Below are 16,679 nucleotides of genomic sequence, written 5' to 3'. Positions count from 1 at the left end.
TTTAAGACAGTTAAATGCTCTACTAACAAAAAAGCTGTTAGAATTGTAAGTATATGCATGTCCCTTAAGGTCCTTGTGTAATTGTAATGTGATATTGTACCCCCTAGCCCCGCCCCTAGCCCCGCCCCTAGCGCGATTGTCCATTGTTTGTAATCTATGTATGCTTGTGTTCCTCCATGTGCTTTATGTATTGATTTGTTGTTAATAAAAAAAATATAAAAAAATATTCAGTTCGGAAATTTAAAAAAATTAAAATAAAATAAAACTGACTTGCCTAGTTAAATAAAGGTTAAAATAATAAAAAATTAACTGACTGTGTTGTGAGTTATCCATTTTACAAACACTCCCGTTGGACTAATTTACGTCTAGAGGACATAGGCATACCTGTTGTGGGATCCGGGGGCCGGGCTGTTGTTAGGCGTCGACTGGTGATGTCATTAGAGCCTACGTGCGTTACCTATCCCTGAGAGTATGTACGGTGCTACAGGCTTAACGAGGACTATTCTTAAATGTTTAATGTTTTGACAGTTACCAGAGAGAGAATAAATGTCTCGCAATCAATCATTTTGAATGCGTTTAATAAATACGTTTATATTTTAGGCTATTGCTATTATTGGTTAAAGTTTAGGCTACTAGCCTATATGGTCCAATGGGAATTCGGGAGATCCAACGCAATTTTGGAAATGTTGACCGAGGGCTCTAGCCTACCTTTGGACTAGCAAATAAAAAGTTGTCTCCCTTGTCGTTACTAGCGGTCGTTACCGACATGTCTGACTGGACGGATATTCTACCGAGATACATGAAGAAATAAAACGCCACCAACTATCCTCCACCGGTCTTTTTTTTGGACGGAGATGGTCTCGCGCGGAATAACGGATTTGTGAAGCTATGGCGCTCGGGCACGGCTCCAAAAAGTCGCGCTCCTGTGATTTGGAGGTAGCACCAGCTCCTGTGGACCTGCCATTGGAATGGGTCAGTATATTGACAATGTAGGACTATGATTTAGATACTATATAAAATAAATAATATATTTATTTTATGTTCAATGCACATTGGTTTAGTCATTCTATAATAGCCTATAGTTTATTTTATAAGAATAATGCTCTGTCCAGGGCTTCAGGCTTCACCTACATTTATTATAGCTATCTGCAGGCCTTATGCTGGTTTATGCTGCAGGAAGAAGTTGACAATAGACACAGATCTGGGGTCAGGTTAATCTCCTCAAATCCTAAACCTAACCTATGAATGGGGAATGGTACAACTGACCTTAGATCAAAGTCAGTTTTAGTTCTAGCTTTAGAATGAGGCCTCTGCACTGGTCTGTGCAGAATCCTCATCCACTGTTCTTACAGACCTGATTATACAGTATAATACTGTAAACTGTGATCCGAGGCCAGTTGTTAACTGGGTCGCATTGTGTGTGTGTGTGTGTTTGTTGTTGTTGTTGTTTACAGGTGGGGCCCGGTAACGAAGCCTCCATGACGTCCTCTAAGATGTTGAGACGACCCTGCAGGTGTCTCCTAGCCTTCCTTGTCATCGTCACCATCATCATCCTCTCGGGAGGAGCAACTCTGGCATGGTACTTCCTGGGTGAGCAAGGGATTTTGGGAAAATAACCTGGGACACGCGCACGCACACACACACACACACACACACACACACACACACACACACACACACACACACACACACACACACACACACACACACACACACACACACACACGCACACACACGCACACACACACACTACGACTGGTTATCTGATATGTAACATGCCAGTAAGTCTCTCCCCCTCCCTCCCTCCAGAGTACAGGGTGTGGGTACTGGAGCCCAGGGTACAACAGCAGTATACTGCTAGACTCTCTATCCTCAACAGGAACTACTCCTCTGGTCTCTCCTCTCACACCAGCCCAGCCTTCACAGCCCAGGCAAAGGAAGTACAAGATATGGTATAGGACAAGGGATAATGGGAAAATAACCTGGACACTCCTTCACGCATGACCCTCCCCCCTCCACACACTCTGTATCGTCTTTATGTTTCACAACTTTTTATTTTCAATTGAAATCCTCTGTTGCTCTGACTATTGCCCTCTCTCTCTCTCCCTCTCTCTCTCTATATATATATACTGTATATATATATTTATATATATATATTTATATGTATATATATATATATATTTCTCTCTCTCTCATATATATATATATATATATATATATATATATATATATATATATATATATATATATATATATATATATATATGAATTCTCTCTCTCTATCCCCCGCCATCTCTCTCTCACTCTCTGTCTCTCAGGTGAGGAGGATAGTGAAGGGCTCAGACCTATCTCGCTACTTCAACTCCACCAAAGTCTTTGCTTTTGGGTACATAAAACCAGATCTAGAAATACAGGTCCAGATACATATCTATGTCATGTATTTCTATACCTAGTACTGTATATCTATGACTGTAAATATACAGTTGAAGTCGGAAGTTTACATAAACTTTAGCCAAATACATTTAAACTCTGTTTTTCACAATTCCTGACACTTAAATCCTAGTAAGTCCATGTCTTAGGTCAGTTAGGATCACCACTTTATTTTCAGAATAATAGTAGAGAGAATGATTTATTTCAGCTTTTATTTATTTAATCACATTCCCAGTCGGTCAGAAGCTTACATACACTCAATTAGTATTTGGTAGCACTGCCTTTAAATTGTTTAACTTAGGGCAATGTGTTGGGTAGCCATCCACAAGCTTCCCACAATAAATTGGTTGAATTTTGGCCCATTCTTCCTGAGTCAGGTTTGTAGGCCTCCTTGCTCGCACACGCGTTTTCAGTTCTGCCCACACATTTTCTATAGGATTGAGGTCACGGCTTTGTGATGGCCGCTCCAATACCTTGACTCTGTTTTCCATTGTCCATTTGGAAGACCCATTTGCGACCAAGCTTTAACTTCCTGACTGATGTCTTGAGATGTTGCTTCAATATATCCACATAATTTTCCTTTCCTCATGATGCCATCTATTTTGTGAAGTGCACCAGTCCCTGCAGCAAAGCACCCCCCACAACATGATGCTGCCACCCCCATGCTTGACGGTTGGGATGGTGTTCTTCGGCTTGCAAGCCTCCCCCTTTTTCCTCCAAACATAACGATGGTCATTATGGCCAAACAGTTCTATTTTTGTTTCATCAGATCAGAGGACATTTCTCCAAAAAGTACGATCTTTCTCCCCATGTGCCGTCGCAAACCAAAGTCTGACATTTTATGGTGGTTTTGGAGCAGTGGCTTCCTCCTTGCTGAGGGGCCTTTCAGGTTATCTCAATATAGGACTCGTTCAATTGTTCTGGGATTGATTTGCACTCTTCGCACCAAAGTACGTTCATCTCTAGGAGACAGAACGCATCTCCTTCCTGAGCGGTATGACAGCTGCGTGGTCCCATGGTGTTTATACTTGCGTACTATTGTTTGTACAGATGAACGTGGTACCTTCAGGCATTTGGAAATTGTTCCCAAGGAAGAACCAGAATTGTGGAGATCTACATTTTTTTTCTGAGGTCTTGGCTGATTTCTTTTGATTTTCCCATGATATCATGCAAAGAGGCACTGAGTTTCAAGGTAGACCTTGAAATACATCCACAGGTACACCTCCAATTGACTCAAACGATGTCAATTAGCCTAACAGAAGCTTCTAAAGCCATGACATCATTTTCTGGAATTTTCCAAGCTGTTTAAAGGCACAGTCAACTTAGTTTATGTAAACTTCTGACCCACTGGAATTGTGATACAGTGAATTATAAGTGGAATAATCTGTTTGTACATGGTTGTTGGAAAAATTAATTGTGTCATGCACAAAGTAGATGTCCTAACCAACTTGCCAAAACTATAGTTTGTTAACAAGAAATGGTGGTTGAAAAACGAGTTTTAATGGACCCCAACCTAAGTGTATGTAAACTTCCGACTTTAACTGTCACTAGGTATTAAACATACCTACCCACACAACATTGACACACTGTATACACGTGTACATGTGTATCTATATCATGTAGCCTGTATCTTTACAGTACCAGTCAAAAGTTTGGACAAACCTACTCATTCCAAGTTAGAGGGGGGGGGGGGGGGGGGTTAAACAGAAGATACCCCTATTTGCTAAAAGACCAAGTCCATATTATAGCAAGAACAACTCAAATAAGCAAAGAGAAACGACAGTCCATCATTACTTTAAGACATGAAGGTCAGTCAATGCGGAACATTACAAGGCATTTCAACGTTTCTTCCACTGCAGTCATAACAACTATAAAGCTCTATGATGAAACTGGCTCTCATCAGGACCACCGCAGGAAGACCCAGAGTTACCTCTGCTGCAGAGGATAAGTTCATTAGAGGTACCAGCCTCAGAAATGGACAATTAACTGCACCTCAGATTGCAGCCCAAATAATTGCTTCTCAGAGTTCAAGTAACAGACACATCTCAACATCAACTGTTCAGAGGAGACTCCATGAATCAGGCCTTCATGGTTGAATTGCTGCAAAGAAACCACAACTAAAGGACACCAATAAGAAGAAGAGACTTGCTTGGGCCAAGAAACACAAGCAGTGGACAATAGACCGGTGGAAAACTGTCCTTATGTGAGATTTCTGGTTCCAACTACCGTGTCTTTGTGAGACGCAGAGGACGTGAGCAAATGATCTCCACATGTGTGGTTGCCACCGTGAAGCATAGAGGAGGAGGTGTGATGGTGTGGGGGTGCTTTGCTGGTGACACTGTCAGTGATTTATTTAGAATTCAAGGCAACCTTAACAAGCATGGCTACCACAGCATTCTGCAGCGATACGCCATCCCATCTGGTTTGCGCTTAGTTGGACGATCATTTGTTTTTCAACAGGACAATGACCCAACACACCTCCAGGTTGTATCAGGGCTATTTGACCAATAAGAAGAGTAATGGAGTGCTGCATCAGATGACCGGGCCTCTACAATCACCCAACCTCAACCCAATTGAGATGGTTTGGGATGAGCTGGACCGCAGAGTGAAGGAAAAGCAGCCAACTACTGCTCAGCATATCTGGGAAATCTTTCATGACTGTTGTAAATGCAATCCAGCAGCATACCACCCTGCATCCCACTGCTGACTTGCTTCTGAAGCTAAACAGGGTTGGTCTAGGTCGGTCCCTAGATGGGAGACCAGATGCTGCTGGAAGTGGTGTTGGAGAGCCAGTAGGAGGCACTCTTTAACCCAGGTCAAAAAAATATATCCAAATGCCCCAGGGCAGTGATTGGGGACATTGCCCTGTAGGTTGCCATCTTTTGGATGCAACGTAAAATTGGTGTCTTGACTCTCTGTGGTCACTGAAGATCTCATGGCACTTATTGTAAGAGTAGGGGTGTTAACCCTGGTGTCCTGGCTAAATTCCCAGGCCATCACGGTCACCTAATCATCCCCAGCTTCCAATTGGCTCATTCATCCCCCCTCCTCTCCCCTGTAACTATTCCCCAGGTTTTTGCTGTAAATGAGAATGTGTTCTCAGTCAACTTACCTGGTAAAATAATGATAAATTCCAGGTGACCACCTCATGAAGCTGGATGAGAGAATGCAAAGTGTGTGCAAAGCTGTCATCAAGGCAAAGGGTGGCTACTTTGAAGAATATAAAATATTTGTTTAACACTTTTTTGGTGACTACATGATTCCATATATGTTGTTTCATAGTTTTGATGTATTCACTATTATTCTACAATGTAGAAAATAGTAAAAAATAAAGAAAACCCCTTGAATGAGTGGGTGTGTCCTAACTTTTGACTGGTCCTGTATTTTGATCTATAAAACATTCTTGCAATGCCCACACAAACTTTCTATCCAGCTGTTATCAGCTCATGGAACCACCATGTCCCTGCTCCCTTGTTTCCCTAGGGAGGGAAGTGTGGTGGCACACTTCTGGCTGGTACTGTCAGTCCCCGACAGCCATGTTGGTAAGGTAACTATGGAGCGAGTCAGCAGCTGCCTACACAGTCTACTAGGGGCCTACAGAGGGAGCGACAGAGAGGAGACTGCTAACTATGGAGAATATCTGTTGCATCTTCCCTCTTTCTCGATCACAGGTGAGCGGGAGAGGAATGTGGGGAAAGGACCTGTGTTTTTATTCTTCTTTGTGTTTAGTTGATCGTTGTATTATTTGTGCCTCATCGTGTTGTTTATCTGTTTGCTTGTTTGTTTGTTTGTTTGTTTGTTTGTTTTTAACCCCTCAGAAACAGACCCCAAAGTTGTAGAACTTTTGAAAGCTTCATTTGGTATGATTTATTTGATCTTCACCTCACTTTCTGCATTATTTTAGAAGCTTTAATAAGTGCTTGATCTATGTCAACGGTAGGTACACTTGAAATTAGTGAAGAGTGTTCATCTCTTCCTGTTGCTCTCTTTTTCTCTCCCACTTCCTCTCCCTCCTTCCTCCTTCCTGCCCCCTCCTTCCTCCTTCCTGCCCCCTCCTTCCTCCTTCCTGCCCCCTCCACAGACTGCTACAGGTACCAGGTGGTCAGCTCCAGCACAGCGGTGGCTATGAGGGGACCTAACACCCAGCGCTCGTCCTGCCTTTGGCACCTCAGGGCCCCGCAAGGCTCCAGCACCCAGAGTTTCAGACTGGAGCTGAGGATGGAGTGGCTGCTACCAGAGTGTAGAGATAGACTGGCTGTCTATGATGGTTTAACACCTACTGATACTCACCTCATCACCTCGTAAGTTTATAAATACATATAGAGCTATTGGATCTTAATTTGACCTGTGTTCTCACACCAAAATATTCCTGCAGCAACAGGTTTTGAATGTTTGCTTGATTAGTTGTTAGGGTATCATTTGACCAAAATTAGGCTTCATGGAAAGTGCAATACTGTTAATATAATCGTGTGTTAGAGTGAGTTTTCAGGCAATTCATGTAAATCATTTCCTGAGTTGTGGGAAACTTCTTACCAACAAAACGTCAAATTAAGATCCTATATCTGTACAATACATGTAACTGCCAAAATAACTGCCAAGTTGTCCGTTACAGTATGTTGGTTACCATGGATAGAAGAAGAGATCTCAGTGACTTTGAAAGAGAGGCCTCAAAGGAGCATAGGGGGTTTAAACAGTGTGTGTGTGTGTCTGTCTCAGTCACCAGATCTCAACCCAATTGAAAACTTATGGGAGATTCTGGAGTGGCATCTGGGACAGTGTTTTCCACCACCATCAACAAATAACAAATGATGGAATTTCTTGTGGAAGAACTGTGCCGCATCCCTCCAATAGAGATTCAGAAACTCTTGGTGGACCAACACCATATTAAGACACTATGCTGGTGTTTCCTTAATTTAGTCAGTTACCTGTACATCCAGTATAGACAGACAGGGTGTAAAGACAGACTACATGATGCTTTAACACCAACAGATATTCACCTCGACACCTAGTGACTTTATGTTGATGTTCTACACACTAACATCCTCACACACACCACAGATGCATCCATTACCATATTTAGCTCTCTCTCTCTCTCTCTCTCTCTCTCTCTCTCTCTCTCTCTCTCTCTCTCTCTGTCTCTCTCTCTGTCTCTCTCTCTCTCTCTCTCTCTCTGTCTCTCTCTCTCTCTCTCTCTCTCTCTGTCTCTCTCTCTGTCTCTCTCTCTGTCTCTCTCTCTGTCTCTCTCTCTCTCTCTCTCTCTCTCTCTGTCTCTCTCTCTGTCTCTCTCTCTGTCTCTTCTCTCTCTCTATCTCTCTCTCTCTCTCTCTCTCTCTCTCTCTCTCTCTCTCTCCACCACCAGTCTGTATGGCTGCAGCAGACAAGAGCGTGTTGTTCATGTGTTGTCATCAGGAGAGTGGATGACAGTGGTCTGGAAACAGGGTCTCTACAACTACAAAGACCCCTTCTCCCTGTCTGCACAGGCCTGGACCACTGAAAGTGAGGTTTATAATGTTGTTATTAAAATGTTTCAACTGAGAGTTATATGTTGCTCTCTTACACAAGGACTTTACAAACACTTTCTTCCTTTCACATTCATCATCATCAATCCCCATCCCTCTCCCTATCTCTCCCTCTCTCCCCCATCCCTATCTCTCCCTATCTCTCCCCATCCCTCTCCCTATCTCTCCCCCATCCCTCTCCCTCTCTCTCCCCCATCCCTCTCTCTCCCTATCTCTCCCCCATCCCTCTCCCTCTCTCTCCCCCATCCCTCTCCCTCTCTCTCCCTATCTCTCCCCCATCCCTCTCCCTCTCTCTCCCTATCTCTCCCCCATCCCTCTCCCTCTCTCTCCCTATCTCTCCCCCATCCCTCTCCCTCTCTCTCCCCCACCCCTCTCTCTCCCCCTATCTCCCTCTCCCTCCCTCTCTCTCCCCCATCCCACTTTCTCCCCTATCCCTCTCACTCCCTCTCCCCCACCCCTCTCTCTCCCCATCTCCCTCTCTCTCCCCCATCCCTCTCACTCCCTCTCTCTCTCTCCCTCTCCCCCCCCAACTCTCTCTCTCTTTCTCTCTCTCTCCCTTCTTTCTCCCCCTCTCTCTCCTCACTCTCCCCCCCCCCCCCCCCCCCTCAGTGTGTTCCTCCAACATAGAGCTGCAGCCAGTATCAGGGGTACAGGGTAGTCTACGTACCCCCTTCTATCCCAGCTACTACCCACCAGACACCAACTGTACCTGGACATTCACTGTGAGTGTTATACTGTACATCCCATTCTACTGTATTATATTGTTTTCTACTGTCTTATATTGTCTGCTACTGTCATCTACTATCTTCTACTGTCTTCTACTGTCTTCTACTGTCTGCTACTGTCTTCTACTGTCTTCTACTGTCTTCTACTGTCTGCTACTGTCTTCTACTGTCTTATATTGTCTGCTACTGTCTTCTACTATCTTCTACTGTCTGCTACTGTCTACTATTGTCTTATATTGTCTGCTACTGTCTTCTACTGTCTTCTACTGTCTTCTACTGTCTGCTACTGTCTTATATTGTCTGCTACTGTCTTCTACTATCTTCTACTGTCTGCTACTGTCTACTATTGTCTTATATTGTCTGCTACTGTCTTCTACTGTCTTCTACTGTCTGCTACTGTCTTATATTGTCTGCTACTGTCTTCTACTGTCTTCTACTGTCTTCTACTATCTTATATTGTCTGCTACTGTCTTCTACTGTCTTCTACTGTCTTCTACTATCTTATATTGTCTGCTACTGTCTTCTACTGTCTTCTACTGTCTTCTACTGTCTGCTACTGTCTTCTACTGTCTTATATCGTCAACTTCTGTCTACTATTGTCTTATATTGTCTGCTACTGTCTTCTACTGTCTTCTACTATCTTATATTGTCTGCTACTGTCTTCTACTGTCTTCTACTGTCTTCTACTGTCTGCTACTGTCTTCTACTGTCTTATATCGTCAACTTCTGTCTACTATTGTCTTATATTGTCTGCTACTGTCTTCTACTGTCTTATATCGTCTTCTACTTTCATCTACTGTCTTCTACTGTCTTCTACTGTCTTATATTGTCAACTACTGTCTTCTACTGTCTTATATCGTCAACTACTGTCTACTATTGTCTTATATTGTCTGCTACTGTCTTCTACTCTTATATTGTCTTCTACTTTCATCTACTGTCTTCTACTGTCTTCTACTGTCTTATATTGTCTGCTACTGTCTGCTACTGTCTTCTACTCTTATATTGTCAACTACTGTCTTCTACTGTCTTATATTGTCAAATCAAATCAAATCAAAATCAAATCAAATCAAATCAAATCAAATCTGTTACTGTCTGCTACTGTCTTCTACTCTTATATTGTCTTCTACTGTCTTCTACTATCTTCTATTGTATTATACTGTCTGCTACTGTCTTCTACTGTCATCTACTCTCGTTTACTGTCATCTACTGTCTTTTACTGTCTTACATTGTCATCTACTCTCTTCTACTGTCATCTACTCTCTTCTACTGTCTTCTACTATCTTCTATTGTATTATATTGTCTGCTACTGTCTTCTATTGTATTATATTGTCTGCTACTGTCTTCTACTGTCTCTAACAAGTCATAACATGCGACCATTCTGTTTTATTTTGTTGTATTCCATTTTATATGTGTGTGTGTGTGTGTGTGTGTGTATGTGTGTGTGTCCTAGGTGCCCTCTGCAGACTATGGACTATCACTGGAGTTTGAAGGTTATGAGCTGAGCAGGGCCAACTATAACCAGGCCTGTACACAGGGACAGTGGATGGTACAGAACCGCAGGTACACACACACACACACACACACACACACACACACACACACACACACACACACACACACACACACACACACACACACACACACACACACACACACACACCTGTTTCATCTGTATAATTTGACCTGTGTCTCTGCCTCAGGTTCTGTGGGACGAGAGGTCTCCAGCCGTATGCTGAGCGCCTCTACCTCCTCTCCACGGCAACCAGAGTTGTCATGACGTCCGAGGTGTCAATCACAGGGCCTGGACTCCAGGTCCACTACAGCCTCTTCAACCAATCAGATCGTGAGTCTGGGGCCTGGATGACAGACATTGGTCAAGGGTTTGACCTCAGACCTAGAGTTAGGGTGAAGGTGCTATAGGTAATCTTTCTCTACAGACTGTCTGTCTGTTTAACCAATCAGATCATGAGTTATTTTGAACAAGAGGTGTTTAGGGTGATTTTTTTAGGTTGTGTGCTGAAATGATGTTCCGTGACAGATGAAGAGATGAGAAAGTGGAAGAAATGATGTGCTTGTGACATACAGTAAGGTGTGTTTGTATTACATACTACTGGTCGTAACAGGCTGCTGAGGGGAGGACGGCTCATAATATTGTCTGGAATGGAAACCACGTTGTTGATGTGTTTGATACCATTCCACTGACTCCATTCCAACCGTTATTATGAGCCGTCCTCCCCTCAGCAGCCTCCACTGGGTAGGAAGCATATTCATAAATAATACTTCCTACATCTGAACGATGTTCATGTACTCTATTTGGGTGTCTTGAAAGTGCGTGTGTTCATGTGTTCCATCCTGTCCTGGTCAGTTCCTGGGTTCTCTAAATGGTCTGTGTGTTCCATCCTGTCCTGGTCAGTTCCTGGGTTCTCTAAATGGTCTGTGTGTTCCATCCTGTCCTGGTCAGTTCCTGGGTTCTCTAAATGGTCTGTGTGTTCCATCCTGTCCTGGTTAGTTCCTGGGTTCTCTAAATGGTCTGTGTGTTCCATCCTGTCCTGGTCAGTTCCTGGGTTCTCTAAATGGTCTGTGTGTTCCATCCTGTCCTGGTCAGTTCCTGGGTTCTCTAAATGGTCTGTGTGTTCCATCCTGTCCTGGTCAGTTCCTGGGTTCTCTAAATGGTCTGTGTGTTCCATCCTGTCCTGGTCAGTTCCTGGTTTCTCTAAATGGTCTGTGTGTTCCATCCTGTCCTGGTCAGTTCCTGGGTTCTCTAAATGGTCTGTGTGTTCCATCCTGTCCTGGTCAGTTCCTGGGTTCTCTAAATGGTCTGTGTGTTCCATCCTGTCCTGGTCAGTTCCTGGGTTCTCTAAATGGTCTGTGTGTTCCATCCTGTCCTGGTCAGTTCCTGGGTTCTCTAAATGGTCTGTGTGTTCCATCCTGTCCTGGTCAGTTCCTGGGTTCTCTAAATGGTCTGTGTGTTCCATCCTGTCCTGGTCAGTTCCTGTGTACTCTAAATGGTCTGTGTGTTCCATCCTGTCCTGGTCAGTTCCTGTGTACTCTAAATGGTCTGTGTGTTCCATCCTGTCCTGGTCAGTTCCTGTGTACTCTAAATGGTCTGTGTGTTGCAGCCTGTCCTGGTCAGTTCCTGTGTACTCTAAATGTGTTCCATCCTGTCCTGGTCAGTTCCTGTGTACTCTAAATGGTCTGTGTGTTCCATCCTGTCCTGGTCAGTTCCTGGGTTCTCTAAATGGTCTGTGTGTTGCAGCCTGTCCTGGTCAGTTCCTGTGTACTCTAAATGGTCTGTGTGTTCCAGCCTGTGACGGCATCAAAGACTGCCCCAACGGACTGGACGAGAGGAACTGTGGTCAGTTTTACCAAGCTAAAACACATTCATAACATTCAAATTGTGGAACATTTATAAGGCATTTACCTTTCATTGAGCCTCGTGCATGTAGCTATGATTGTTCAAGAGGCCAAATCCTCACTGGAAATCCCTGTGGAACTAAAATGACATCATACATTACTCAACGACATCTAGCGAGATCTATATTAAAAAATATATATTAGTAATTATAAAAATGTTAAAATAACCTGTTTGAAGTTAGGGACAATCAACAGGCTGTATAGCATATATCATTAGCACCAAATGGCTGATTGATTCACACTCAATTTGTGTGTGTGTCCCAGTGTGTATAGCCCAGTACCAGTGTCCAGAGGACAGTCAGTGTGTTGACTACTTCAAGGTGTGTGACCAGCACCCAGACTGCCTTGAGGCCATGGATGAAGAGAACTGCACAGAGGGTAACTGTGTGTGTGTGTGTGTGTGTGTACAAGTTTGTGGTGTATTGATACATAATGTGTGTGTGTCTCTAGGTGTACAGTGTACAGACAAGACATATGTGTGTGTCTCTAGGTGTACAGACAAGACGTATGTGTGTGTCTCTAGGTGTACAGTGTACAGACAAGACGTATGTGTGTGTCTCTAGGTGTACAGTGTACAGACAAGACGTATGTGTGTGTCTCTAGGTGTACAGTGTACAGACAAGACGTGTGTGTGTGTCTCTAGGTGTACAGTGTACAGACAAGACGTGTGTGTGTGTCTCTAGGTGTACAGACAAGACGTATGTGTGTGTCTCTAGGTGTACAGTGTACAGACAAGACGTACAGTATGTGTGTGTCTCTAGGTGTACAGTGTACAGACAAGACGTATGTGTGTGTCTCTAGGTGTACAGTGTACAGACAAGACGTATGTGTGTGTCTCTAGGTGTACAGTGTACAGACAAGACGTATGTGTGTGTCTCTAGGTGTACAGTGTACAGACAAGACGTATGTGTGTGTCTCTAGGTGTACAGTGTACAGACAAGACGTATGTGTGTGCTGACGGGACGTGTCTGAAGAAGCCGAACCCAGAGTGTGACTTCATCACCGACTGTCCTGATGCCTCCGATGAGAGACACTGTGGTGAGAGAAGAAGACACACAAACACACACACACACACACACACACACACACACACACACACACACACACACACACACACACACACACACACACACACACACACACACACACACACACACACACACATTTATGTATCTCTGTTTGTGTGTGTGCGTATCTGCGTGCGTTTCTGTGTGTGTGTGTGTGCGTGTGTTTGTGTTTCCGTACCTGTGTGTGTGTCCTCTTGCCAGACTGTGGTCTGAGGCAGTTCACCAGTCGCGTTGTGGGAGGAGTCAACGCTACTGAAGGGGAGTGGCCATGGCAGGTCAGCCTTCAGATCGGTGGACGTCATGTCTGTGGGGGGGCTCTGGTCTCCAGCCAATGGGTGGTGTCCGCTGCCCACTGTTTCTATGATGACCGGTGAGAACAGAGCAACAAGAAGTGTTGTTTCTTCTTCTTGTTGTCTACCATTCTCTTTTCCCTTATTCTCCTTAACCTCTTGTCCTCTCCTCTCCTTCTCCCTCTCCCTCGCCTCTCGATTCCTCTCCTCTTGACTCCTCTCTGCTCCTCTCATCTCCTCTTCTCGACTCCTCTGCTCTCCTCTCCCCTCTCCTCTCCTCTCATCTCTCCTCGCTCCATCCCTCTCTTTCCCCCTCCACCACCCCAAGTCTTTACTTTCCTAGTGTGTAAACAGGAAGAGAGAGAATACAAATGTTCCCTCTCTCCCCATCCATCTCCCCTCTCCCCAGTCTCTCTCCCAGAGCGTGGACAGTCTACCTAGGTAAGTTCCTATTGAACCGCAGCAGTCAGATGGAGGATGCCATTCGGGTGCAACAGATCCTCCTGCACCAGTACTATGATGACGAGACACACGATTATGACTTGGCTTTGCTGCGACTGGAGAGACCTGCAGCTCCAGGCACCCTGGCCCAGCCCGCATGCCTGCCGTCACCTACACACCAGCAAGAACCTGAGCTACTCTGTTGGGTCACGGGCTGGGGGGCGCTACGTGAAGGAGGTGAGGAGGGAGGGAGGGTGTTTAGGGAGGTTTTATAAAGGCAAAGATCTTTTCATGTATTCAGTTCTATATAGTCCTCCAAACACTTGCAGCAGCACAAATACTTAGAAAGGAGAATGTATTTTAAGAAAGGTAACCTATCATGCCCAATACGTTTCCACCAGTTGGATGAACAGTAAAGCTTGATTCCAGATCAGGAAGACTACCTGTAACTCTCCATGGAAACACTGTGGTTGACCTCTCACCTTTGACCTCTCACCTCTGACCCCAGGCACTCCCAGTAACGTGCTGCAGAAGGTGGACGTGCGTCTGGTGAGCGAGGAGGCCTGCTTCCGTTCCTACGGTTACATGGTCACTCCCAGGATGTTGTGTGCCGGCTACCGTAGCGGAGAGAAGGATGCCTGTCAGGTACAGGAAGTGATTTCAGAGTAGACCCACACACACTCAATGCACAGATTGATTGGTTGGCACCCAGGTGAGGGAGGGTACAGGAAGTGGTTTCAGAGTAGACCCACACACACTCAATGCACAGATTGATTGGTTGGCACCCAGGTGAGGGAGGGTACAGGAAGTGGTTTCAGAGTAGACCCATACACACACACTCAGTGCACAGATTGATTGGTTGGCACCCCAGGTGAGGGAGGGTACAGGGTGTTTCAGAGTAGACCCACACACACACACTCAGTGCACAGATTGATTGGTTGGCACCCCAGGTGAGGGAGGGTACAGGGTATTTCAGAGTAGACCCACACACACACACTCAGTGCACAGATTGATTGGTTGGCACCCCAGGTGAGGGAGGGTACAGGGGGTTTCAGAGTAGACCCACACACACTCAGTGCACAGATTGATTGGTTGGCAACTAGTTGAGGGAGGGTACAGGAAGTGGTTTCAGAGTAGACCCACACACACTCAGTGCACAGATTGATTGGTTGGCACCCCAGGTGAGGGAGGGTACAGGGGGTTTCAGAGTAGACCCACACACACTCAGTGCACAGACTGATTGGTTGGCACCCCAGGTGAGGGAGGGTACAGGGGGTTTCAGAGTAGTAGGAGCCGGGAAAAGAGAAAGCAGCAAGTTCAATGTCCTTTAACATCTGAACCTTTCTGCTATCGTTTAGCTAAATTAAAACGTTTTCATCTTCTCTCTTTTACTTTCTCTATGCTGCCTCCCTCCCCCATCTTTCCCCCGTCTCTTTTTCTCTCTCTCTCTCTCTCTCTCTCTCTCTCTCTCTCTCTCTCTCCCTCCCTCTCTTTCCCAGGGTGACTCGGGCGGTCCGTTGGTCTGCCAGGAGAACTCGGGTCGTTGGTTCCTAGCGGGCGTGGTCAGCTGGGGAAAGGGGTGTGGCCGGGCCGACTACTACGGCGTCTACACCCGCGTCACCAAACTCACCGGCTGGATCAAAGAACACATCTCTGGACATGGCTGACCTTCATCATTCTCACCATCATCATCATCATCCCAAAACATTGTTATCATGTAGTAATTGTTGTGATCGATTCTCTGTGTCAGTCCTTAGTATATTTAGATGTCCGTCAGGTTTTTAACAGTGTCATTGACCACACAGTTCATCAACCTAACAAGCAGACTTTCTGTCTCCTCTGGGCAAATACACACTCTGCAGTATTGGGCTCTACATTCAACACTGCCACCTAGTGGAAGTTGTTAGAATTACAACATAATTAAGAACTACCATACCAAGGCAATAGGCCCCGCAAATTCAAATCTGGACCTTAAAGCTCCACTGCTTTTGTTCATTCATCCCCTAATCAGGGATGGATTTACACCTGCGACACCAGGTGTGTGCAATTAATTATCAGGTAGAACAGAAAACCAGCAGTACTCTGCACCTCGTAGGGTCAGATTTGAATGCACCTGCAATCGTCCTTGATTCCTTCATCGAATGTTTGTCTGTTTATATACTGCTGTGGATTGGAATGGGTTATGCACAGATCATTTCAGTCAGTGCACTACACATGAAATGCTGATTGCTTTCAGTGTATTTCATTACATGAGGTTTCTGATGAAAGCCATTGAAGGCTGAAACGTCAATCTTTAAAATGGTGAGTGTGACTTGTGCCGTTTCCTTTTCAATTACATGATGTTCATCATTGTAAATTAGAGCTTGTAAACCTTTCAAAACATGAGGGAATCCTAACTGGCATCCTATTCCCTCTGGGCTCTGGTTTAAAGTAGTGCACTATATAGGGAATAGGGCGCCATTTGGAACGACAACCGTGAGGGTCGGAGTCATCATGAGGTTTCATCAATAAACCAGCCGAACTGTAAGGGTTTTATTGGAGTGTTAAATTAGAACTGGATGTTTCTGAGTGTCTGGTACCCAGAGAGAGTCTAGTCTATTACAGACAGAAAACACACACACACACACCAGTGGAGGCTGTTGAGGGGAGGATGTTTCTGAGTGTCTGGTACCCAGAGAGAGTCTAGTCTATTACAGACAGAAAACACACACACACACACCAGTGGAGGCTGTTGAGGGGAGGATGTTTCTGAGTGTCTGGTACCCAGAGAGAGTCTAGTCTATTACAGACAGA

General features: G+C 44.9%; 1 protein-coding gene across 3 annotated transcripts; it reads left to right on the top strand.

Annotated features, from left to right (window-relative positions):
- The first annotated feature begins 451 nt into the window (after positions 1-451).
- On the top strand, positions 452-16,413 carry tmprss6 (transmembrane serine protease 6). Of its 3 annotated transcripts, none has more exons than XM_031833448.1 (18): positions 452-972; positions 1,455-1,590; positions 1,810-1,952; positions 2,319-2,386; positions 5,914-6,101; positions 6,249-6,290; positions 6,512-6,731; positions 7,790-7,926; positions 8,559-8,671; positions 10,125-10,234; positions 10,375-10,517; positions 11,979-12,029; positions 12,353-12,466; positions 13,010-13,126; positions 13,357-13,525; positions 13,855-14,123; positions 14,395-14,531; positions 15,386-16,413. In XM_031833448.1, exons 1-18 carry the CDS (start codon positions 889-891, stop codon positions 15,551-15,553), a joined length of 2,409 nt encoding a protein of 802 aa, XP_031689308.1. In that variant the 5' UTR covers positions 452-888; the 3' UTR covers positions 15,554-16,413. The 3 variants fall into 3 exon arrangements, with proteins under 3 accessions (XP_031689308.1, XP_031689304.1, XP_031689306.1); XM_031833444.1 differs by having other exon boundaries at positions 11,931-12,029; XM_031833446.1 differs by lacking the exon at positions 6,249-6,290 and having other exon boundaries at positions 11,931-12,029.
- The last annotated feature ends 266 nt before the right edge of the window (positions 16,414-16,679 follow it).

This window comes from Oncorhynchus kisutch, linkage group LG1 (assembly GCF_002021735.2).
Source record: "Oncorhynchus kisutch isolate 150728-3 linkage group LG1, Okis_V2, whole genome shotgun sequence".
NCBI classification, from domain to species: Eukaryota; Metazoa; Chordata; class Actinopteri; order Salmoniformes; family Salmonidae; genus Oncorhynchus; species Oncorhynchus kisutch.
Note: the sequence above shows the minus strand (reverse complement) of the source record. Positions and strands in the feature narration are given on the sequence as shown.

Excerpts from the sequence above, each read along its gene's own strand:
- tmprss6 (XM_031833444.1), top strand. The coding sequence starts at position 889 with ATGGCGCTCGGGCACGGCTCCAAAAAGTCGCGCTCCTGTGATTTGGAG. Across the intron at positions 8,672-10,124 it reads ACTGTACCTGGACATTCACT|GTGCCCTCTGCAGACTATGG; the intron begins GTGAGTGTTATA and ends TGTGTGTCCTAG. Across the intron at positions 12,467-13,009 it reads TGAAGAGAACTGCACAGAGG|GTGTACAGTGTACAGACAAG; the intron begins GTAACTGTGTGT and ends GTGTGTCTCTAG.